Source organism: Sparus aurata, chromosome 20 (assembly GCF_900880675.1).
Source record: "Sparus aurata chromosome 20, fSpaAur1.1, whole genome shotgun sequence".
In the NCBI taxonomy this organism is placed as follows: Eukaryota; Metazoa; Chordata; class Actinopteri; order Spariformes; family Sparidae; genus Sparus; species Sparus aurata.
Genome location: NC_044206.1, coordinates 26,226,833 through 26,243,992, shown reverse-complemented (window position 1 = coordinate 26,243,992; position 17,160 = coordinate 26,226,833). Strand labels below are relative to the sequence as shown.

General features: G+C 44.6%; 1 protein-coding gene across 1 annotated transcript; it reads right to left on the bottom strand.

Annotated features, from left to right (window-relative positions):
- Positions 1-2,085: 2,085 nt before the first annotated feature.
- On the bottom strand, positions 2,086-17,017 carry LOC115570824 (stonustoxin subunit alpha-like). Its single transcript, XM_030399583.1, has 4 exons — positions 16,962-17,017; positions 4,144-4,260; positions 3,841-3,940; positions 2,086-3,341 (listed from the first exon to the last, which is right to left on the bottom strand). The coding sequence occupies exons 3-4, from the start codon at positions 3,929-3,931 to the stop codon at positions 2,785-2,787; spliced, it is 648 nt and encodes a 215-aa protein (XP_030255443.1). The 5' UTR covers positions 3,932-3,940; positions 4,144-4,260; positions 16,962-17,017; the 3' UTR covers positions 2,086-2,784.
- Positions 17,018-17,160: the final 143 nt, after the last annotated feature.

Genomic DNA, 17,160 nt, shown 5'->3' with positions numbered 1-17,160 from the left:
ATGTAGGTCGGGTCATCCACCATCTGAAAGCGTCAGTATCTGACGAGTTGGGAAAACCAAAGCGTCAGTTTTACCATCTTACAAACAGGAGCTTTAATTTAGATATGTGAAGAAAAAGGATCAGTATAGAAAGAGGAACATTTTCAAATAAAGAATCTTATACCGAAAAAAAATTATAAACATTTAAAACTGAAAGCATGAAGCCAAGGAGCTCTCCCCCTTTATTACTTATTTATCAACTATTTGATGAATCTAATCTAATATAATATAAAAAGCATAATAGAATGAGTTGCAGTATTGCACACAATTGAACAATAAAGTTGCTTCATTCATAATGGCATTTTATATTTATATCTTACCTACAGGAATAAGAGCAAAATGATACACCTCACACAAGACTACATTTCTCAATCTTAAACATTATTTTACCATTTAATTGAATACAACTTAAAGGGATAGTTAGTGTTTTTTGAAGTGGGGTCAAATAAAGTACATATCTATAGTCGATCTGTTTCCTACCGTAATCACCGCTCAGCGCAGCCTCAGTTTGGAGAAGTAGAGAGCCGCTCCAGCCCAGACGCTCAGCTTTGTACTGCAGTGAACGGGGTTCAGCAAAAAAGCGAAATTAACCACCTAAAACAAGACTTACCTAAAAAAAATCTATATCAGGTCAAGTGTACGTTGTATAGGTAAAATTCACACCGCTTTACATCGCCGTCAGACTGCGCTTTCTTTTGGCACTACATTTTCTCAACCGCAGAACCTCCGTATCCCTACGCATGAGCGCTAATGCGGAAGGATACGGAGAGTTAAGTTTCGTTTTTATCGAAAGTAAACCTCTCGTCCAGCCGCCGCTCGCAGATCAGCTGTTGCCCAGTTACGCTAATGCGTAGGGATACGAAGGTTCTGTGGCTGAGTAGTGATGTAGTGCCAAAAGAAAGCACGGTCTGACAGTGATGTTAAGTGGTGTGAATTTTACCTATACAACGTACAGTTGAACTTATATAGATTTTTTTACATGAGCCTTGTTGGCTAACCTGTGGTTAATTTCGCTTTTTTGCTGAACCCCGTTCACTGCAGTACAAACCTGAGCCTCTGGGCTGGAGTCAGGTTGTAATTTTCAGGCCCGTTGAGAACTCTAATTACATGAGAATGATGAGCAATGGCGGTCGATTAGTGTCACTAATAATTAGTGTTGCATACTTCCTAAAATCTGGCAGCCACGGCACCTTATTCTGATAAAATATCAAACGGTCAAGGCTGAGAAGTGTTGGATGACTGTATGTTTATATCACTGCATTTATACTGCAGACAAAGAGTTATTGTATCTGAATAGAGCTAAATGTGTTTAATTAGAAGAGGAGGCTTAATAATTAGAAAAATTATCCAATTCATTGAATTTAGAAAAAAATACACATTGTAATACATAAAGTCAGTAAACACACTTGCTTACATTTAAAGCAACACAATATAGTAAAATATCTAACTTCAGATGAACAGAACTCTGAGTGTGCATTACTCTGTCTGTGTTACCAGAACATGAAAGTAAGTATCTAGTGAGAATCAGTGCTAACATTAGCAAGCTGGGCTAACTAGCTTCCACTTTCTTGTTGAATGACGTCAACATTTAGCAGCTGATAACAGCAGCCTTCATCTAAAAACACATGTGGAGGCTCAACAAATATTACAATCCTCTGAGCTCATGAGACACTGTGAGTAAGAAAAGTGACATGATGTCCTCTGAGCACTTGTGTACTTTATTGTAGTAGTTATATTTTAAAATGTGCTTTTATATTATAGATGATGAAGCTTCTAACCTCACAACAGCCGGATGGGTCGACTAAATGTTAAAGGATGTCAACATGTAGCAGCTGACGGCAGCAGCCTTCATGCTGAAATCAATTCAGCAGATATTTCTTTACTCTGTGTCAACAAAGATAAAAGCTGTATAATGTCCTCTGATGATTTATGTTCCATCATCATTCTATGAACTGAAACATGTGAATGTCTCAAATGATGAAGCCTTTTATAACCTTTGGTACCGTCAACTTTAGGACACACAGTAAATGAAACATCACACGATGGTAGACTCGGGTCATTTTATTGAAAAGCGTCTTCTGCTCATGAAGAGAGTGAACATGTCCAACAGGTGTTTACATTTCACATGAATCTGACATCCATTCAGCTCCATAACAATCTACAGTGAGCTCACAATCAAACTAACTGGTGTCCAACAGTGAAGCTTCTCCTCCCAACAGACAACAGAAAGTCACTGATTGAACCTGAGATCAGATCAAAGGTACAAACTGCAGAGAAACAAAATGATTCTGCTTGTTTTCTGATGATAATGTTGTTAATAACTGATTACTGAAAACATTTAAGAAACATAACAAATGCTGAATCAAACAATATGCACTCAGCAACATAAACATAATCAATTCATCTTTTTTTAACATGTGCTGCAGGTTTCTAGTCAAACATAATAAAGTTGACATCATGTATTGATTTAAGCTCTTGTCTATACGTATCAGGAATTATAATAGAAAGCAGCGAGCAGTTAAAGTTTAAACTGGCAGTGCAGAGAATCAACATGTGCCACTACAGACACAATGACATACGCAGGAACTTTACTGACATCAGGTGTCCTGCTCCCTCTGGGCTTTAATGCATTTTATCAATTTGTGAAGCGTGCTCAAGCTAAAATGGGGTGTTGGGTTGTTCTCTCAGTGTGAACCCATATCCCTGTTAGCAGACCAGGGATTCACCACTTCACTGTCATCGCTCTTAGCTGGCTGGACGCAAGGACACATAATTGCCACTTTTCCCAACCCAGAAGCATGGAAACACAGGCTCAGTGAATTTGGTTTGAAAGCGGTAGAAGGCAATCATTTGGGTTTCAGAGAAGGTGAAGAAGCACAGAGTGCCACTAGGCCAGTCAAGAAACACCCCAACACTCTTGCAGCCACCAGAAGGAAGAGAACATTCCGACACTAAACCATCATGCCAAACCCTCAGTTTGGTCTCTGACCAAGAAGGATCAGCATATTGGCCAATAACCCACGACACAGTGTTATTTCCAAACTCAGATGCTGACCCTTTTCTGTCAATGCTACCATATGCAACACCAACATACACAGATTCGTCAGGAGTATCACTCCAGTCCACCTCCCAGTAATGGATCCCATTCAGACCATCTTTGGCCATCACTTGAGGATATGTATCGAACCTCTCTGGGTTTGGAGGACATTTCTGCAATGCTCCATTTGTTGCCTTCTTGTTTCCCTCAGACAGCGTGAGGTGGTTGTTTGCAGTGTTTGAGTCCATGGTGAGGTCAACAAAAACTGATTGGGAGATCAAAACAAAATGTGTTATCATTCTGATTTAATTATAAAAGGAGAGATATGTACAGTCTATTTTTTTATCCCCCCCCCCAAAAAAAACAAACAAAAGAAAAGCATGATCGTCTTTTCTGCTCTGTGTATCTCACTGCTCAGGTTCCTCAGTACAAAATTAACTGGCAATAAAAAATATGTCTTCACTGATTTAAAGCCAATTAATCAGATGGAGGGATGTAATTTTAGGCAGAATTTCTGCAATGATGACACTTCAGTTTTCTCATTGATCAGCCACCAATATTTCATGCAACTAAAATAAAAAAAGAATAATTATTATTTTTCTAATAAATGGTCTCAACTACATTATAGTTACAGTGAACTTGTAATGAATGATGTGGAATGATGTTAAATATGTGACACTGTTGTTTTTTTGGAAACAGAGCTGTGACAGGCAGATATATGTAATAACACAGTTTTAGAAAATGTCGTCTAAGTCAAAACTTACATGAGAGGAGTTCCTCTTTCTTCACTTGATTGACATTTCCCGGAGTGAAAGATCGACCTGCAAAAGGTGATGCCTTCTTCTCTGAGGCCATTTCTTCAACCTGTTAAGAAATGTTAAACAGGTGAACACACACTTCAACACTTCATCTACACTGTTTTCAGCAGGACGACTCAGCTCACATGTTAACTGTGTAAATGCAGCCTTTCTCTGTAGACATCAGTCTGACAGTGATTCTTCTACACTGACTGAGTTCAGTCACAGTCTAAACATATTGTGTCACCTTCTGTCTCAGTTTGTCCTCACCTGGTCAAGTTGAGTGGATCAGCTGAGTTGTGTGAGAGTCTTCTGACTGGAGCTTGCAGTGTGATGACCAGTGTGGCTGTGAGGTCACTTATATACTGTCAGATCTGCTGACTCCTCCTATGAGATAACAATCACTTTGTGGTATGAAAGGTACGATGTCAAGAAAATAGCAGAAGTGGTTCCACAGAAATTAAGACACACCTACAAGGAAAATCTCATGATAAGGACATTACAAAATCTGAGACCAATTCTGTAGAACTGGGACTGTTTGTTTTTCTTTGTTTGAATAGTTGCTGATAAACAGTTTTTTCAGGTACGTGGGTAGACACACAGGTGATCAGTCAAGTCTTCTGAAATTGGATGGGCTTATCAGAGACCTGAAACAGCCACAGTTACAGATTCTCTTCCATTATTTGTCAGAACATTTGATTTATTGATTGCTGGTGTGTCCCCTCAGAGTTGCCGTAGGGCAGGAGATGTTGTTGTTTGTGACATGTGGGGAGAGGAAATGAAAAGAAGCATGTTCAGAGCACTAACATGACGTCTCCATGTGCCATTTATAATTTGCTTATAAGAGGTGAACTCAAGACACTTGAGGTGGGTAAAATACTTGGTAAATTTCTGGCAGCAGTGTTTCTTTTCATTTACATTTACCAGCCAGCTGATGTAGTGGAGTGAAGTGCTCACACTGGGGCGTGTGGTCTGACCAGTGTTTAGAGGTGGATGGGTGCAGTTCCATTGAGGATCTTGAAGGCAAGCACCATCATCTTGAATCGAATGCGGGCTGCAACAGGAAGCCAGTGAAGGTCACGGAGGAGGAGGGTCACATGGGAGAACTTGGGTGGATTGAAAACAAGGTGGCCTCTGGATATGCTGGAACAGTTTAGTTGCAGGGGCTGGGAGTTAGAGTAGTCCAGGTGGGAGATGACCAGCGCTTGGACCAGGAGTTGCGCTTTGTCCTTTGTGAGGAAAGACTAGATTCTGCAGATGTTGTAGAGGGCAAATCTGCAGGATCGGACCACAGCAGTGATGTTGGGGGTGCAGGACAGTCTATAGTTGAGGATTATGCCCAGGTTCCTCCCAGTCGTTGAAGGTGATACTGTGACGTCCTCGACAGTGACTCACGGTTTAGTGGATAGCTAACATTGTTTCATGCATATGAGGCTAAGTTATGGACATGTGGTGTGGAGATGAGGACACTTTTAATCCTGGCACAGGGATGTTTGCCATGACACCAGAATCAGAATCAGAATCAGAATTCACACTTGTGGTGTATCAGTCTAACATTGAAGGGGCTGCCCAGTGCTGTGACAGTGACCTGCAGGTTGGACTCCTTCACCAGCAGAGATGACAGTTTGTCCATCATCCTGCTCTCTCCCACCACCTGCACTGGGTCCAGAGGATCCAAGGATGGAACCGGCCTTCATGATAAGTTTATCCAGTCTCCTCCTGCTGCAGAGATGCTGCTGCTCCAGCAGACTACTCCATAGAAAATAGCTGATGCCACCACAGAGTCATAGAAAGAAGTCAGGAGGTCCCCCTGCAGTCCAAAGAACCTGAGCTTCCTCAGCAGATACAGTCTGCTCTGACCTTACTTGTATGTAGCTGCAGTGTGATCAGTAATATACCTCCAGATATTAACAATGACCATCTCATAGCGTGGCAAACCCCAACTTGCCAAATCACTCCAATGGATTAAACAAAAGATGCTTTGATGTAATCTAACACTGCTGTGAAGTGTTTCCACAGAAATAAAGAAACACCTACCAGCATGCATCACTATAACGTCCACGCCAATTCTGTGGAACTGGGACTGTTTGCTTTTCTGTGTTGGAATAGTTGTTGATTAACAGCTATATCAGATAATTTGATTTTTTCCCCCTTTGTATCTCAACTGAAAGAACATTACTCATTCAAGGAAGTTTTTAAAATGGTAAACAAAAGATGTTTCCTGTTCTTAAACTCTAGAACAAGTAGAGTAAAAATACATCCTACCAAACAGTTTCTCCAGAGGCCAAGACAGATTCATACAAATCATCCTTTTAGAAGGTTTTCAGGTTCTCTTACAGGACTGGGTCTCCTCCAGAATTCATGGCTGTTATCAGACAATCAATCCTCCGTCACTGTGTGTATTCTGATACACATGCAGATTTAAAATGTATTCACGTTCCTGTTATTGACTCAATAGATTGTAGAGCTGGTGAACACAATGCTCTCAGGGTTCTGACAAGTCCACAACTTCCTCCTCTCATCTCCTCATGCAGGACGTTTAAGAATAATTTAGGTGGTTGTCATTAAAACCAGTTTTACAGCTATGACAAGATATAAAGCAACCTACTAAAATATGAAAAGTTGAACTAGATTGGACTGACAGTAAATTGAATGTTTGCACAAAAGCAAGAGGTGTGACAGCAACATGATTCACTGTTAGGCCATAACTCAGTGGTTACCATATTAAGCCCTCTGCTCTTCCTCCTCTGCAGGCTGAGGATCGTCATCATGAACTTCAGCAAGGGCGGACTGGCGTACGGGGACACCGGGGATTTCCCCGGTGGGCCGGTGGGCTGGTGGGCCGGTGGCAGGGGCGGGCTGGCAATTGGGAGGTTCGGGAGTATTCCCGAACTGCCGGTCTGTTCCAGGCCGAACCGGCGGGTGGTCGGAACGTTTTTTTTACCCCATAAAACGGCCGCAGGTGGCACAGAGTGGAACGTCAGACTGGGTCAGTCTAATATTTTGCATATTAACCCTCTAAGACCCACTGTTGTAATATTACAACGTTACCTTTAGCCACCCTAAAAAACAATCTGTTATATTTTATCTTGTTTTTTTACCACATTTACATAGTCATTGGGTCCTATTGTTCAGTCTCACGATGCTATTGGATAGTACATTTGTTTATAAGTCCGGCCTCATGGCCATGAACTCACACAACCTCTCATGGTTTCCTTCGGACAACATTGCTTTGTTTCATTGGACTAAATTCATCAGATTCAAGTAAGTAAAATGTCTTTTATATTTTTTTTTGTTGTTATTACAATGTCTAGAACATGTACATATGTAGTTTTTGTAGAACAGATTCATCACATTTCATTTAGAGCTTGTTATATAATTGTTGTAATATTACAACGTTGGGTGAGTGTGGTAGTCAAAATAGCAGGCTTGTTGCAGTGGGAACAAACAGGTTGTATTCCCTCCACTACACCACTGCCTGAAACAGAGTGTTTTTTATACATGGACAGTATACATACTACCCTTGTGTTGTGTTCTAGTCAAATTTGACTGATTTAAAAGTTTTATCTCTAAAAAATTTAGTTAATTTGATCAAACTGACCTACAATTCCACAACTTTGTTCACAAAGTGGATATCAACAGACAATTCAGTTCTAAGAAAGATGAACATTTTCCTGAATGTGGATGTGTGGATGTAAGTGGGGGTATGCATGTTTTCCTTTTAGTATGATAATTAGAGGGCATTACAAGCAGTATTGTCATGTCAAGGCAGTATTGTGTGACTTAATGGCTGGTGATTGGGATGCACATTTCTTTTAGCATGATAAGTAGAGAGCATAGGCTGAGCCATTTACATTTACATTTAGGGCATTTAGCAGATGCTTTTGTCCAAAGCGACTTACAATAAGCAGACAGTATTGTCTGCCTGGAAAACATTGGGGAATTCACTACTTGGGAACAGCCAGGCAGGTGCGCCTGCCCAACTGTGACCTTGAAGACGAGAAGAGCTTGAAGAAAAAGGGGAGAGGAAGCGATGACGTCAGAGTGGAGGGGAATCACAACATCTGTGCTGTCAAATGGTCTGACAACAGGGCCATCACACTTGTGTTATTCTTTGCTGGACCTGAACCTGTGCAGAAGATTCAACGCTGGGACAAAGCCAGCCGAACCTACACTGAAGTTGAGAGGCCTTACATTGTTGGTGTCAACAAGTACATGGGAGTTGTGGATTTGTTGGACTCATTTACAGCCAAATAAAGGTCCCCCATCAAATCCCCTCGCTGGTACATGTACATCTTCTGGCACACCATCATCCTCTCTCAAGATGTCTAGCAAAGAGACAATGAACAGGAGACAGTTTCAGGCACAGCCAGCATCCTCTCTCATCCTGGTGAACATGGCGCTCCAAACTCCAAAGAGAGGACGACCATCTTCAGGCAAAGGGAGCCCAGCAACAGTGACATCAGGAAGCCCTCTTACTCCTCAGAAGAGACCATCCAAGAGAAGTGCACACCTCCCATTGGATGTACGCAAGGACCTAGTTGCGCATTTCCCAGTGAAGACAGGGAGAGGAAGCTGCAGACACTGCACTAAAGGATACACTAACATGCAATGCAGCAAGTGTGATGTTCACCTTCGCTTTTCAGAGGACAAGAACTGTTTTTGGGACTTTCACTATGAATGAAAGTCAGCCATGAAAAGAAAAAAAGGAATGAAGAAGTCACTAGAAAAAGCTATTTAATAAAAAAATTATAATAATTCTTCATAAAAATATGAATGTGTGATTATCATTAATGTTATATACCTTTATGGGGCTAAGTAAGCAATCAACTCTGCAAATGAACCCTTAGTTGTTCTGAATTGTTGTTCAGAGAACATGAGTACACATACAGAAATTCTGCTCCCACCTAAGCCCAACGTTGCAATATTACAACATTTCTCTAAAAACGTACATAAACATTTTTTTTAAAAAAACTCTTTCATTTCTGCATCAGAGGCCTCCTACAACAATATCTGAAGGGTCAAAAATTTTTTTTTTTAGGTTTTTCTATATTTGGGTCTTACAGGGTTAAGGGGGGAAACGAGCGGCCCCTCCCAACTTGAGCTGATCCTTGTTTCTATTGAAATGTGATTGGCTCAGCCGCTCAGTCTGTCATTAAAAGAAAGTGGAGCGGGATAAATTCAAATTAGCAAACATGCTAAAAAGAAAGAAGCTGCAGAAAGAGATGGGTGGAGCAGAAAAATTAAGAGCAAAAAAGAAAAACGGTGAATACAGGATGCAGCCAAATGCGCCATATTAACAGAGCTTTTAGTGGTGGAGGGGTGAAGCACGGCTACAGTCCACCAGGCCAGTGAAGAAACGGAACCAGCAGCAGACCCAGTGCCGGCATGTCGGGCTGCGACGGGTCGGGTTGTAATTGAGAACTCTAGTTTGTGTTTTTGGATGTGTTCAGGGCAAACAGAACCAGGCTGTCCGCCGATCGGATCGGACGATATTTTGCATTTTGTGCAATTTGTGAGATCACCGATCTGATCAATGACGTCATTGTCGTGTTGAAACTGTTTGCAGATGCTCCCGTTGCATAGATTACAGATGGTGTGTTTTATCTGACTCATTTACTCCGAAGAAGTTCCACAGCACCGACATGTTTGTTTGCTAGTGATGATGTTGCTAGCTAATGATTCAAGATTCAAAAAACTTTATTGTCCGTCACATAGTGACAGGGCTTAAAACATAAACGCCATAAAGACAGAAATCCTGATTGTGTAAAACCTACACAGAACATTAAAGGTAGCCTATCAGCAATGTTACACCATACCTGCGCAAATCCTTAATCTGTTTGATCAATTAAAAATAAAATCCACACTGGCTGACCAGAAAAACGCACAAATCTCCTTGTTGCAAAGAAAACATATTTCAGGAGAGAGTCTGTGTTCAAAATTAAAAAGATATTATTTGAATATATAGGTTATACATCCTGTTTTCCTGTTCTGTTTCTACATTAATATATAGCAATTTTTACCAGCTCAAGAAAAATACATTAAAGTGATACATTCATTTAATTTGTGTGTGCGCGTGTGCGTGTGTGGCACTTTTGTTGATTTTTATATTGTATTTGTGAATTCTTTGCAAAAGTGCCATAACGTTTATCTTTGTTGCTGTTACTGTTATTATTAGCTGACAAGGCCAGTGTCAGTCATGGAGTTGATGCAGATGGACAGGATAATGGCAGTCATAGGAGTGAGGAGGAGGAAGAGACAGATGAGGAGGGACAGGAGGAGGAGGAGGAGCAAGAGGAGGAGGAGGAAGAGACAGATGAGGAGGGACAGGAGAAGGAGGAGGAGGAGCAAGAGGAGGAGGAGGAAGAGAAAGATAAGGAGGGACAGGAGGAGAAGGAGGAGCAAGAGGAGGAGGATGAAGAGACAGATGAGGAGGGACAGGAGGAGAAGGAGGAGCAAGAGGAGGAGGAGGAAGAGAAAGATGAGGAGGGACAGGAGGAGAAGGAGGAGCAAGAGGAGGAGGAGGAAGAGACAGATGAGGAGGGACAGGAGGAGGAGGAGGAGCAAGAGGAGGAGGAGGAAGAGACAGATGAGGAGGGACAGGAGAAGGAGGAGGAGCAAGAGGAGGAGGAAGAGACGGATGAGGAGGGGACAGAAGAAGGAGGAGGAGGAGCAAGAGGAGGAGGAAGAGAAAGATGAGGAGGGACAGGAGAAGGAGGAGCAAGAGGAGGAGGAGGAAGAGAAAGATGAGGAGGGACAGGAGAAGGAGGAGGAAGAGAAAGATGAAGAGGGACAGGAGAAGGAGGAGGAGGAGCAAGAGGAGGAGGAGGAAGAGAAAGATGAGGAGGGACAGGAGGAGGAGGAGGAGGAGCAAGAGGAGGAGGAGGAAGAGACAGATGAGGAGGGACAGGAGAAGGAGGAGGAGGAGCAAGAGGAGGAGGAAGAGAAAGATGAGGAGGGACAGGAGAAGGAGGAGGAGCAAGAGGAGGAGGAAGAGACAGATGAGAAGGGACAGGAGAAGGAGGAGGAGGAGCAAGAGGAGGAGGAGGAAGAGAAAGATGAGGAGGGACAGGAGGAGGAGGAGGAGCAAGAGGAGGAGGAGGAAGAGAAAGATGAGGAGGGACAGGAGGAGGAGGAGGAGGAAGAGAAAGATGAAGAGGGACAGGAGGAGGAGGAGCAAGAGGAGGAGGAGGAAGAGAAAGATGAAGAGGGACAGGAGGAGGAGGAGGAGCAAGAGGAGGAGGATGAAGAGACAGATGAGGAGGGACAGGAGGAGGAGGAGGAGCAAGAGGAGGAGGAAGAGAAAGATGAGGAGGGACAGGAGAAGGAGGAGGAGGAGCAAGAGGAGGAGGAGGAAGAGAAAGATGATGAGGAACAGGTGAAGGAGGAGGAGCAAGAGGAGGAGGAGGAAGAGAAAGATGAGGAGGGACAGGAGGAGGAGGAGGAGGAAGAGAAAGATGAAGAGGGACAGGAGAAGGAGGAAGAGGAGGAAGAGAAAGATGAGGAGGGACAGGAGGAGGAGGAGGAGCAAGAGGAGGAGGAGGAAGAGACAGAGGAGGAGGGACAGGAGAAGGAGGAGGAGCAAGAGGAGGAGGAGGAAGAGAAAGATGAGGAGGGACAGGAGAAGGAGGAGGAGGAGGAAGAGAAAGATGAGGAGGGACAGGAGAAGGAGGAGGAGCAAGAGGAGGAGGAGGAAGAGAAAGATGAGGAGGGACAGGAGGAGGAGGAGGAGCAAGAGGAGGAGGAGGAAGAGACAGATGAGGAGGGACAGGAGAAGGAGGAGGAGGAGCAAGAGGAGGAGGAGGAAGAGAAAGATGAGGAGGGACAGGAGAATGAGGAGAAGCAAGAGGAGGAGGAGGAAGAGACAGATGAGAAGGGACAGGAGAAGGAGGAGGAGGAGCAAGTGGAGGAGGAGGAAGAGAAAGATGAGGAGGGACAGGAGGAGGAGGAGGAGGAGGAAGAGAAAGATGAAGAGGGACAGGAGGAGGAGGAGCAAGAGGAGGAGGAGGAAGAGACAGATGAGGAGGGGACAGGAGGAGGAGGAGGAGCAAGAGGAGGAGGAGGAAGAGAAAGATGAAGAGGGACAGGAGGAGGAGGAGGAGCAAGAGGAGGAGGAAGAGAAAGATGAGGAGGGACAGGAGGAGGAGGAGGAGCAAGAGGAGGAGGAAGAGAAAGATGAGGAGGGACAGGAGAAGGAGGAGCAAGAGGAGGAGGAGGAAGAGAAAGATGAGGAGGGACAGGAGAAGGAGGAGGAGGAGGGAAGAGAAAGATGAAGAGGGACAGGAGAAGGAGGAGGAGGAGGAGCAAGAGGAGGAGGAGGAAGAGAAAGATGAGGAGGGACAGGAGGAGGAGGAGGAGCAAGAGGAGGAGGAGGAAGAGACAGATGAGGAGGGACAGGAGAAGGAGGAGGAGGAGCAAGAGGAGGAGGAAGAGAAAGATGAGGAGGGACAGGAGAAGGAGGAGGAGCAAGAGGAGGAGGAAGAGACAGATGAGAAGGGACAGGAGAAGGAGGAGGAGGAGCAAGAGGAGGAGGAGGAAGAGAAAGATGAGGAGGGGACAGGAGGAGGAGGAGGAGCAAGAGGAGGAGGAGGAAGAGAAAGATGAGGAGGGACAGGAGGAGGAGGAGGAGCAAGAGAAAGATGAAGAGGGACAGGAGGAGGAGGAGCAAGAGGAGGAGGAGGAAGAGAAAGATGATGAGGAACAGGTGAAGGAGGAGGAGCAAGAGGAGGAGGAGGAAGAGAAAGATGAGGAGGGACAGGAGGAGGAGGAGGAGGAAGAGAAAGATGAAGAGGGACAGGAGAAGGAGGAAGAGGAGGAAGAGAAAGATGAGGAGGGACAGGAGGAGGAGGAGGAGCAAGAGGAGGAGGAGGAAGAGACAGATGAGGAGGGACAGGAGAAGGAGGAGGAGCAAGAGGAGGAGGAGGAAGAGACAGATGAGGAGGGACAGGAGAAGGAGGAGGAGGAGCAAGAGGAGGAGGAGGAAGAGAAAGATGAGGAGGGACAGGAGAAGGAGGAGGAGGAGGAAGAGAAAGATGAGGAGGGACAGGAGAAGGAGGAGGAGCAAGAGGAGGAGGAGGAAGAGAAAGATGAGGAGGGACAGGAGAAGGAGGAGGAGGAGGAAGAGAAAGATGAGGAGGGACAGGAGAAGGAGGAGGAGGAGCAAGAGGAGGAGGAGGAAGAGAAAGATGAGGAGGGACAGGAGAAGGAGGAGGAGCAAGAGGAGGAGGAGGAAGAGAAAGATGAGGAGGGACAGGAGGAGGAGGAGGAGCAAGAGGAGGAGGAGGAAGAGACAGATGAGGAGGGACAGGAGGAGGAGGAGGAGCAAGAGGAGGAGGAGGAAGAGAAAGATGAAGAGGGACAGGAGGAGGAGGAGGAGCAAGAGGAGGAGGAAGAGAAAGATGAGGAGGGACAGGAGGAGGAGGAGGAGCAAGAGGAGGAGGAAGAGAAAGATGAGGAGGGACAGGAGAAGGAGGAGGAGGAGCAAGAGGAGGAGGAGGAAGAGAAAGATGATGAGGAACAGGTGAAGGAGGAGGAGCAAGAGGAGGAGGAGGAAGAGAAAGATGAGGAGGGACAGGAGGAGGAGGAGGAGGAAGAGAAAGATGAAGAGGGACAGGAGAAGGAGGAAGAGGAGGAAGAGAAAGATGAGGAGGGACAGGAGGAGGAGGAGGAGCAAGAGGAGGAGGAGGAGGAAGAGACAGATGAGGAGGGACAGGAGAAGGAGGAGGAGCAAGAGGAGGAGGAGGAAGAAGAGACAGATGAGGAGGGACAGGAGAAGGAGGAGAGGAGCAAGAGGAGGAGGAGGAAGAGACAGATGAGGAGGGACAGGAGAGGAGGAGGAGGAGGAGGAGGAAGAGAAAGATGAGGAGGGACAGGAGAAGGAGGAGGAGGAGGAAGAGAAGATGAGGAGGGACAGGAGAAGGGAGGAGCAAGAGAAGGAGGAGGAAGAGAAGATGAGGAGGGACAGGAGAGGAGGAGGAGGAGGAAGAGAAAGATGAGGAGGGACAGGAGAAGGAGGAGGAGCAAGAGGAGGAGGAGGAAGAGAAAGATGAGGAGGGACAGGAGAAGGAGGAGGAGCAAGAGGAGGAGGAGGAAGAGAAAGATGAGGAGGGACAGGAGAAGGAGGAGGAGCAAGAGGAGGAGGAGGAAGAGAAAGATGAGGAGGGACAGGAGAAGGAGGAGGAGAAAGAGGAGGAGGAGGAAAGTGGAGCAGGAACCACCCAAAAAACAGTGCCAGGTACAGCTGCAGTGTGCAGGACTGGGTTGGCAACAGGTCTTTGCATAGAATTATATTAAGATGTCATTTGTTGATGTTCCACTTACAGTCACATAGAAACAATAAGCCCATCCACTCCTGTAGTTATTATAGTGCAAATAAAGTATTCATGTTAATGGTTCCACTTGCATCCGTCATGCGATCGGATAAAAGGCCTCTCCAAACCACGCTCCCGGGCTGAATTTCAACCCCAGTCCGCCCCTGAACTTCAGGATACTCTGTAACGTCTACAGGACTGCTGAAGCCGGCAGAGCCAGAAGACTGACAACGGTGAGCAAGAAGGAGAGGAGACAGAGGAGGAAGTAGAAAAACACAGACTTTAATCAGTAGAGCAGGTTCCTCATATTCCCTGAGTGAAGTGGGATCTCGGGATGAACACAATGATATTGAATACAATCTATAGTCATATGTGTCATACGAGTCACACGTCATAGTATGGAGGTTGTCAGATGGTGTCTCTTTGTGTGCATGTTCCTCAAGTACTTTTCTAAACATCAGTGCTTGAAGGTGTTATTAATGTTTCTTCATGAAACTTAAAATCTCAGCATCCCTGTTTACTTTTTTTATAAGTAACAGATTTCTTCTCCCAGGAAAGCTAATAATTCTCTCATGACCTCATCGTGACCTCATCGTGACCTCATCATGACCTCATTATGACCTCATTGTGACCTCATCGTGACCTCATCACGACCTCCTCTTTCTGCAAGCTTGTGTCTCTGCACAGCACCACTCATATGTTTTACTTTACACCCTAATGAACCGTGCTGTCACCGTTTGTGTTCCCCCTCTACACCTCTGACTTCTGCTTCAACTCAGGAGCATGTATACCTGCAGACGCCCTCAGGTGACTCCTCCATTGTTGGCTGCATCACAAGAAGGAGGAGGAGAACAGAGACCTTGTTGTGGACTTAGTAGGTCGGTGTGACAGGAACCACCCACAGCTCCACATCGGGGGAAACCAAGGAGCTGCTGGTGGACGAGTGAGCCTCCACACACCTGCTGTAATAAATGGGGAGGTGGTACTGAACCCAGTAGCTCCCGACCCACTTTAGACTCATCATACACCACTTATAGTTAATCACAGATGTTGTGCCTTCACTTTCATTGTCTTTGTGCTGTTATGGTTTCTATGTCAGCGCTCAAAGTTTACAGGTTTCATTAGTTGCATTTTTAAACATCATATACTGGCTGTCAGAGCCGTGTTGTTGTGTTTTCACTGAAACAGCTGTGTTAATGCTGTCTGCCTCTGCCCAGTTCACTGTCAGACTGGTAAGAGATGTTAATGTTATACTGCGTCTGTCTTTCCTGTTATCAGGCTGCAGAGTCACCGACTGTGGGCCGTAAAGAAGCAACAAAATGGCGGCAGAGTCGATACGTTCAGTACAGTTGGCTACACGCCGTCTGGACAATAGAACCAACATGTGCAACGAGTCACAAAGAGGTTTTAATGTCATTTTTGGTAACTTTACCACGTTACTGTTCTCAGTAGATAACACAGTTTATAGGCAGTGTGAATGACAGTAAATTGTTTAGGCTGTCACCTCGGCCTCTCCCTGTGTTGTCTGTTGAGCCAGTGAATGACTGTGGACTGCCATCTAGTGGCCAGTCTCTGTGAGGGTAACAAGGTGTAAAAGGGAGGAGACTATGAGCCCTGTAAGCTCACCTGTGTGTATGCTCACCTGTGTGCATCTCCATCACCTTCTCCTTTGTCTCCGCTGGGTTGGCGCAGCGTCTGTGCTGCAGAGTCTCTCCTTGTTTGGATTATTTGTGGTTTTCCGTCGAAGTTTGCTTTTGAGCCATATAAAGTAATCATGTACCCTCTTTATGTTGATTAGGTTGCTGCGGTCTGTTTTAAGTTTGTTTTATTGTTATTAGGAGGCAGATGGTTCTCCAGACGGCACCTTCAACATAACTAACAATTAGCTCCCTTGGTAAAGTGGAACGAGGTCTGTGGAACTCAAATTTTGGGCGATTACTTTTGTCCTTGGGGTGTCTGGATTTATTTTATCTTGAGGGATGCTGCCAACACTATTTTGATGTGGTTGATCGAGTTAACAATGATTGTTAACGTTTTCCAATAAATGTATCTTTTATTTTTCTACTGAATGAGCTTTTGGAAATTGTAAATGAAATGTTCATGTATTTAATCTAATCTTTTTTTTTTCTTTCTGTATTTCCTTTCCATAGTTTTCACGGTGCTACAACCGACAATAAAATTCAAGCACCCGTTTGAATCTCTCCGCCTCATTGGTTGACACCAAGGGTCCGCTACAGGCAGTAATCTTGTAACGTAATGAGTTACTTTTAAAAGTAAAAGTACCCAACACTGGTGCTTATGTAGCAGCTTTAATGTGGTTGCTTTTAAACTGAAGGACAAACTCAGACCAGGAACCAGAGTAGTGAGGGACACAGTCAGTCACACACACACACACACACACACACACACAGGCTGTCAGGCGCTCTCTCAGTCTCCAGCACAAAAGCTTCCCGAGATATTTCCATAATATACATAAAAAATACTTCTATAAATACAATGTACACACCACAATAATGTGTGCCCTTATAGAGATAACAACAAATGTATTTGAAACTTAAATAACAAATAGAAACAGAAATATTGAGTAGAAGTTAAAATAAATCACATTCTCACAAAGTGCCTAACAATCCAGTTTAGATTAAAAAATAGGAATAGTTTCTTCTTGAGAAAATAAATTGTACCTTTAATATCTGGTTTATTTTCACTTTGTTAAACTCTGCAGTCTTTTACAAAAGTACATAACAGAATTCAGATGAACAGTTTTCTACCATAACACACCTGTAGGAGCAGTGAGGGACACGGTCAGTCACAGGCTGTCAGCCGCTCTCTCTCTCCTGCAGCGGGTCATTAAATATGCAAATCAGGGCAAAATCTCCGTCGGATTTAACTAATTAAACGGCGGTTTTCACCAAAACTAACGTAAACATTCAGCAGTGTGTTAGCATGATATTGTTACGTTTATATTCAGTTTAAGACC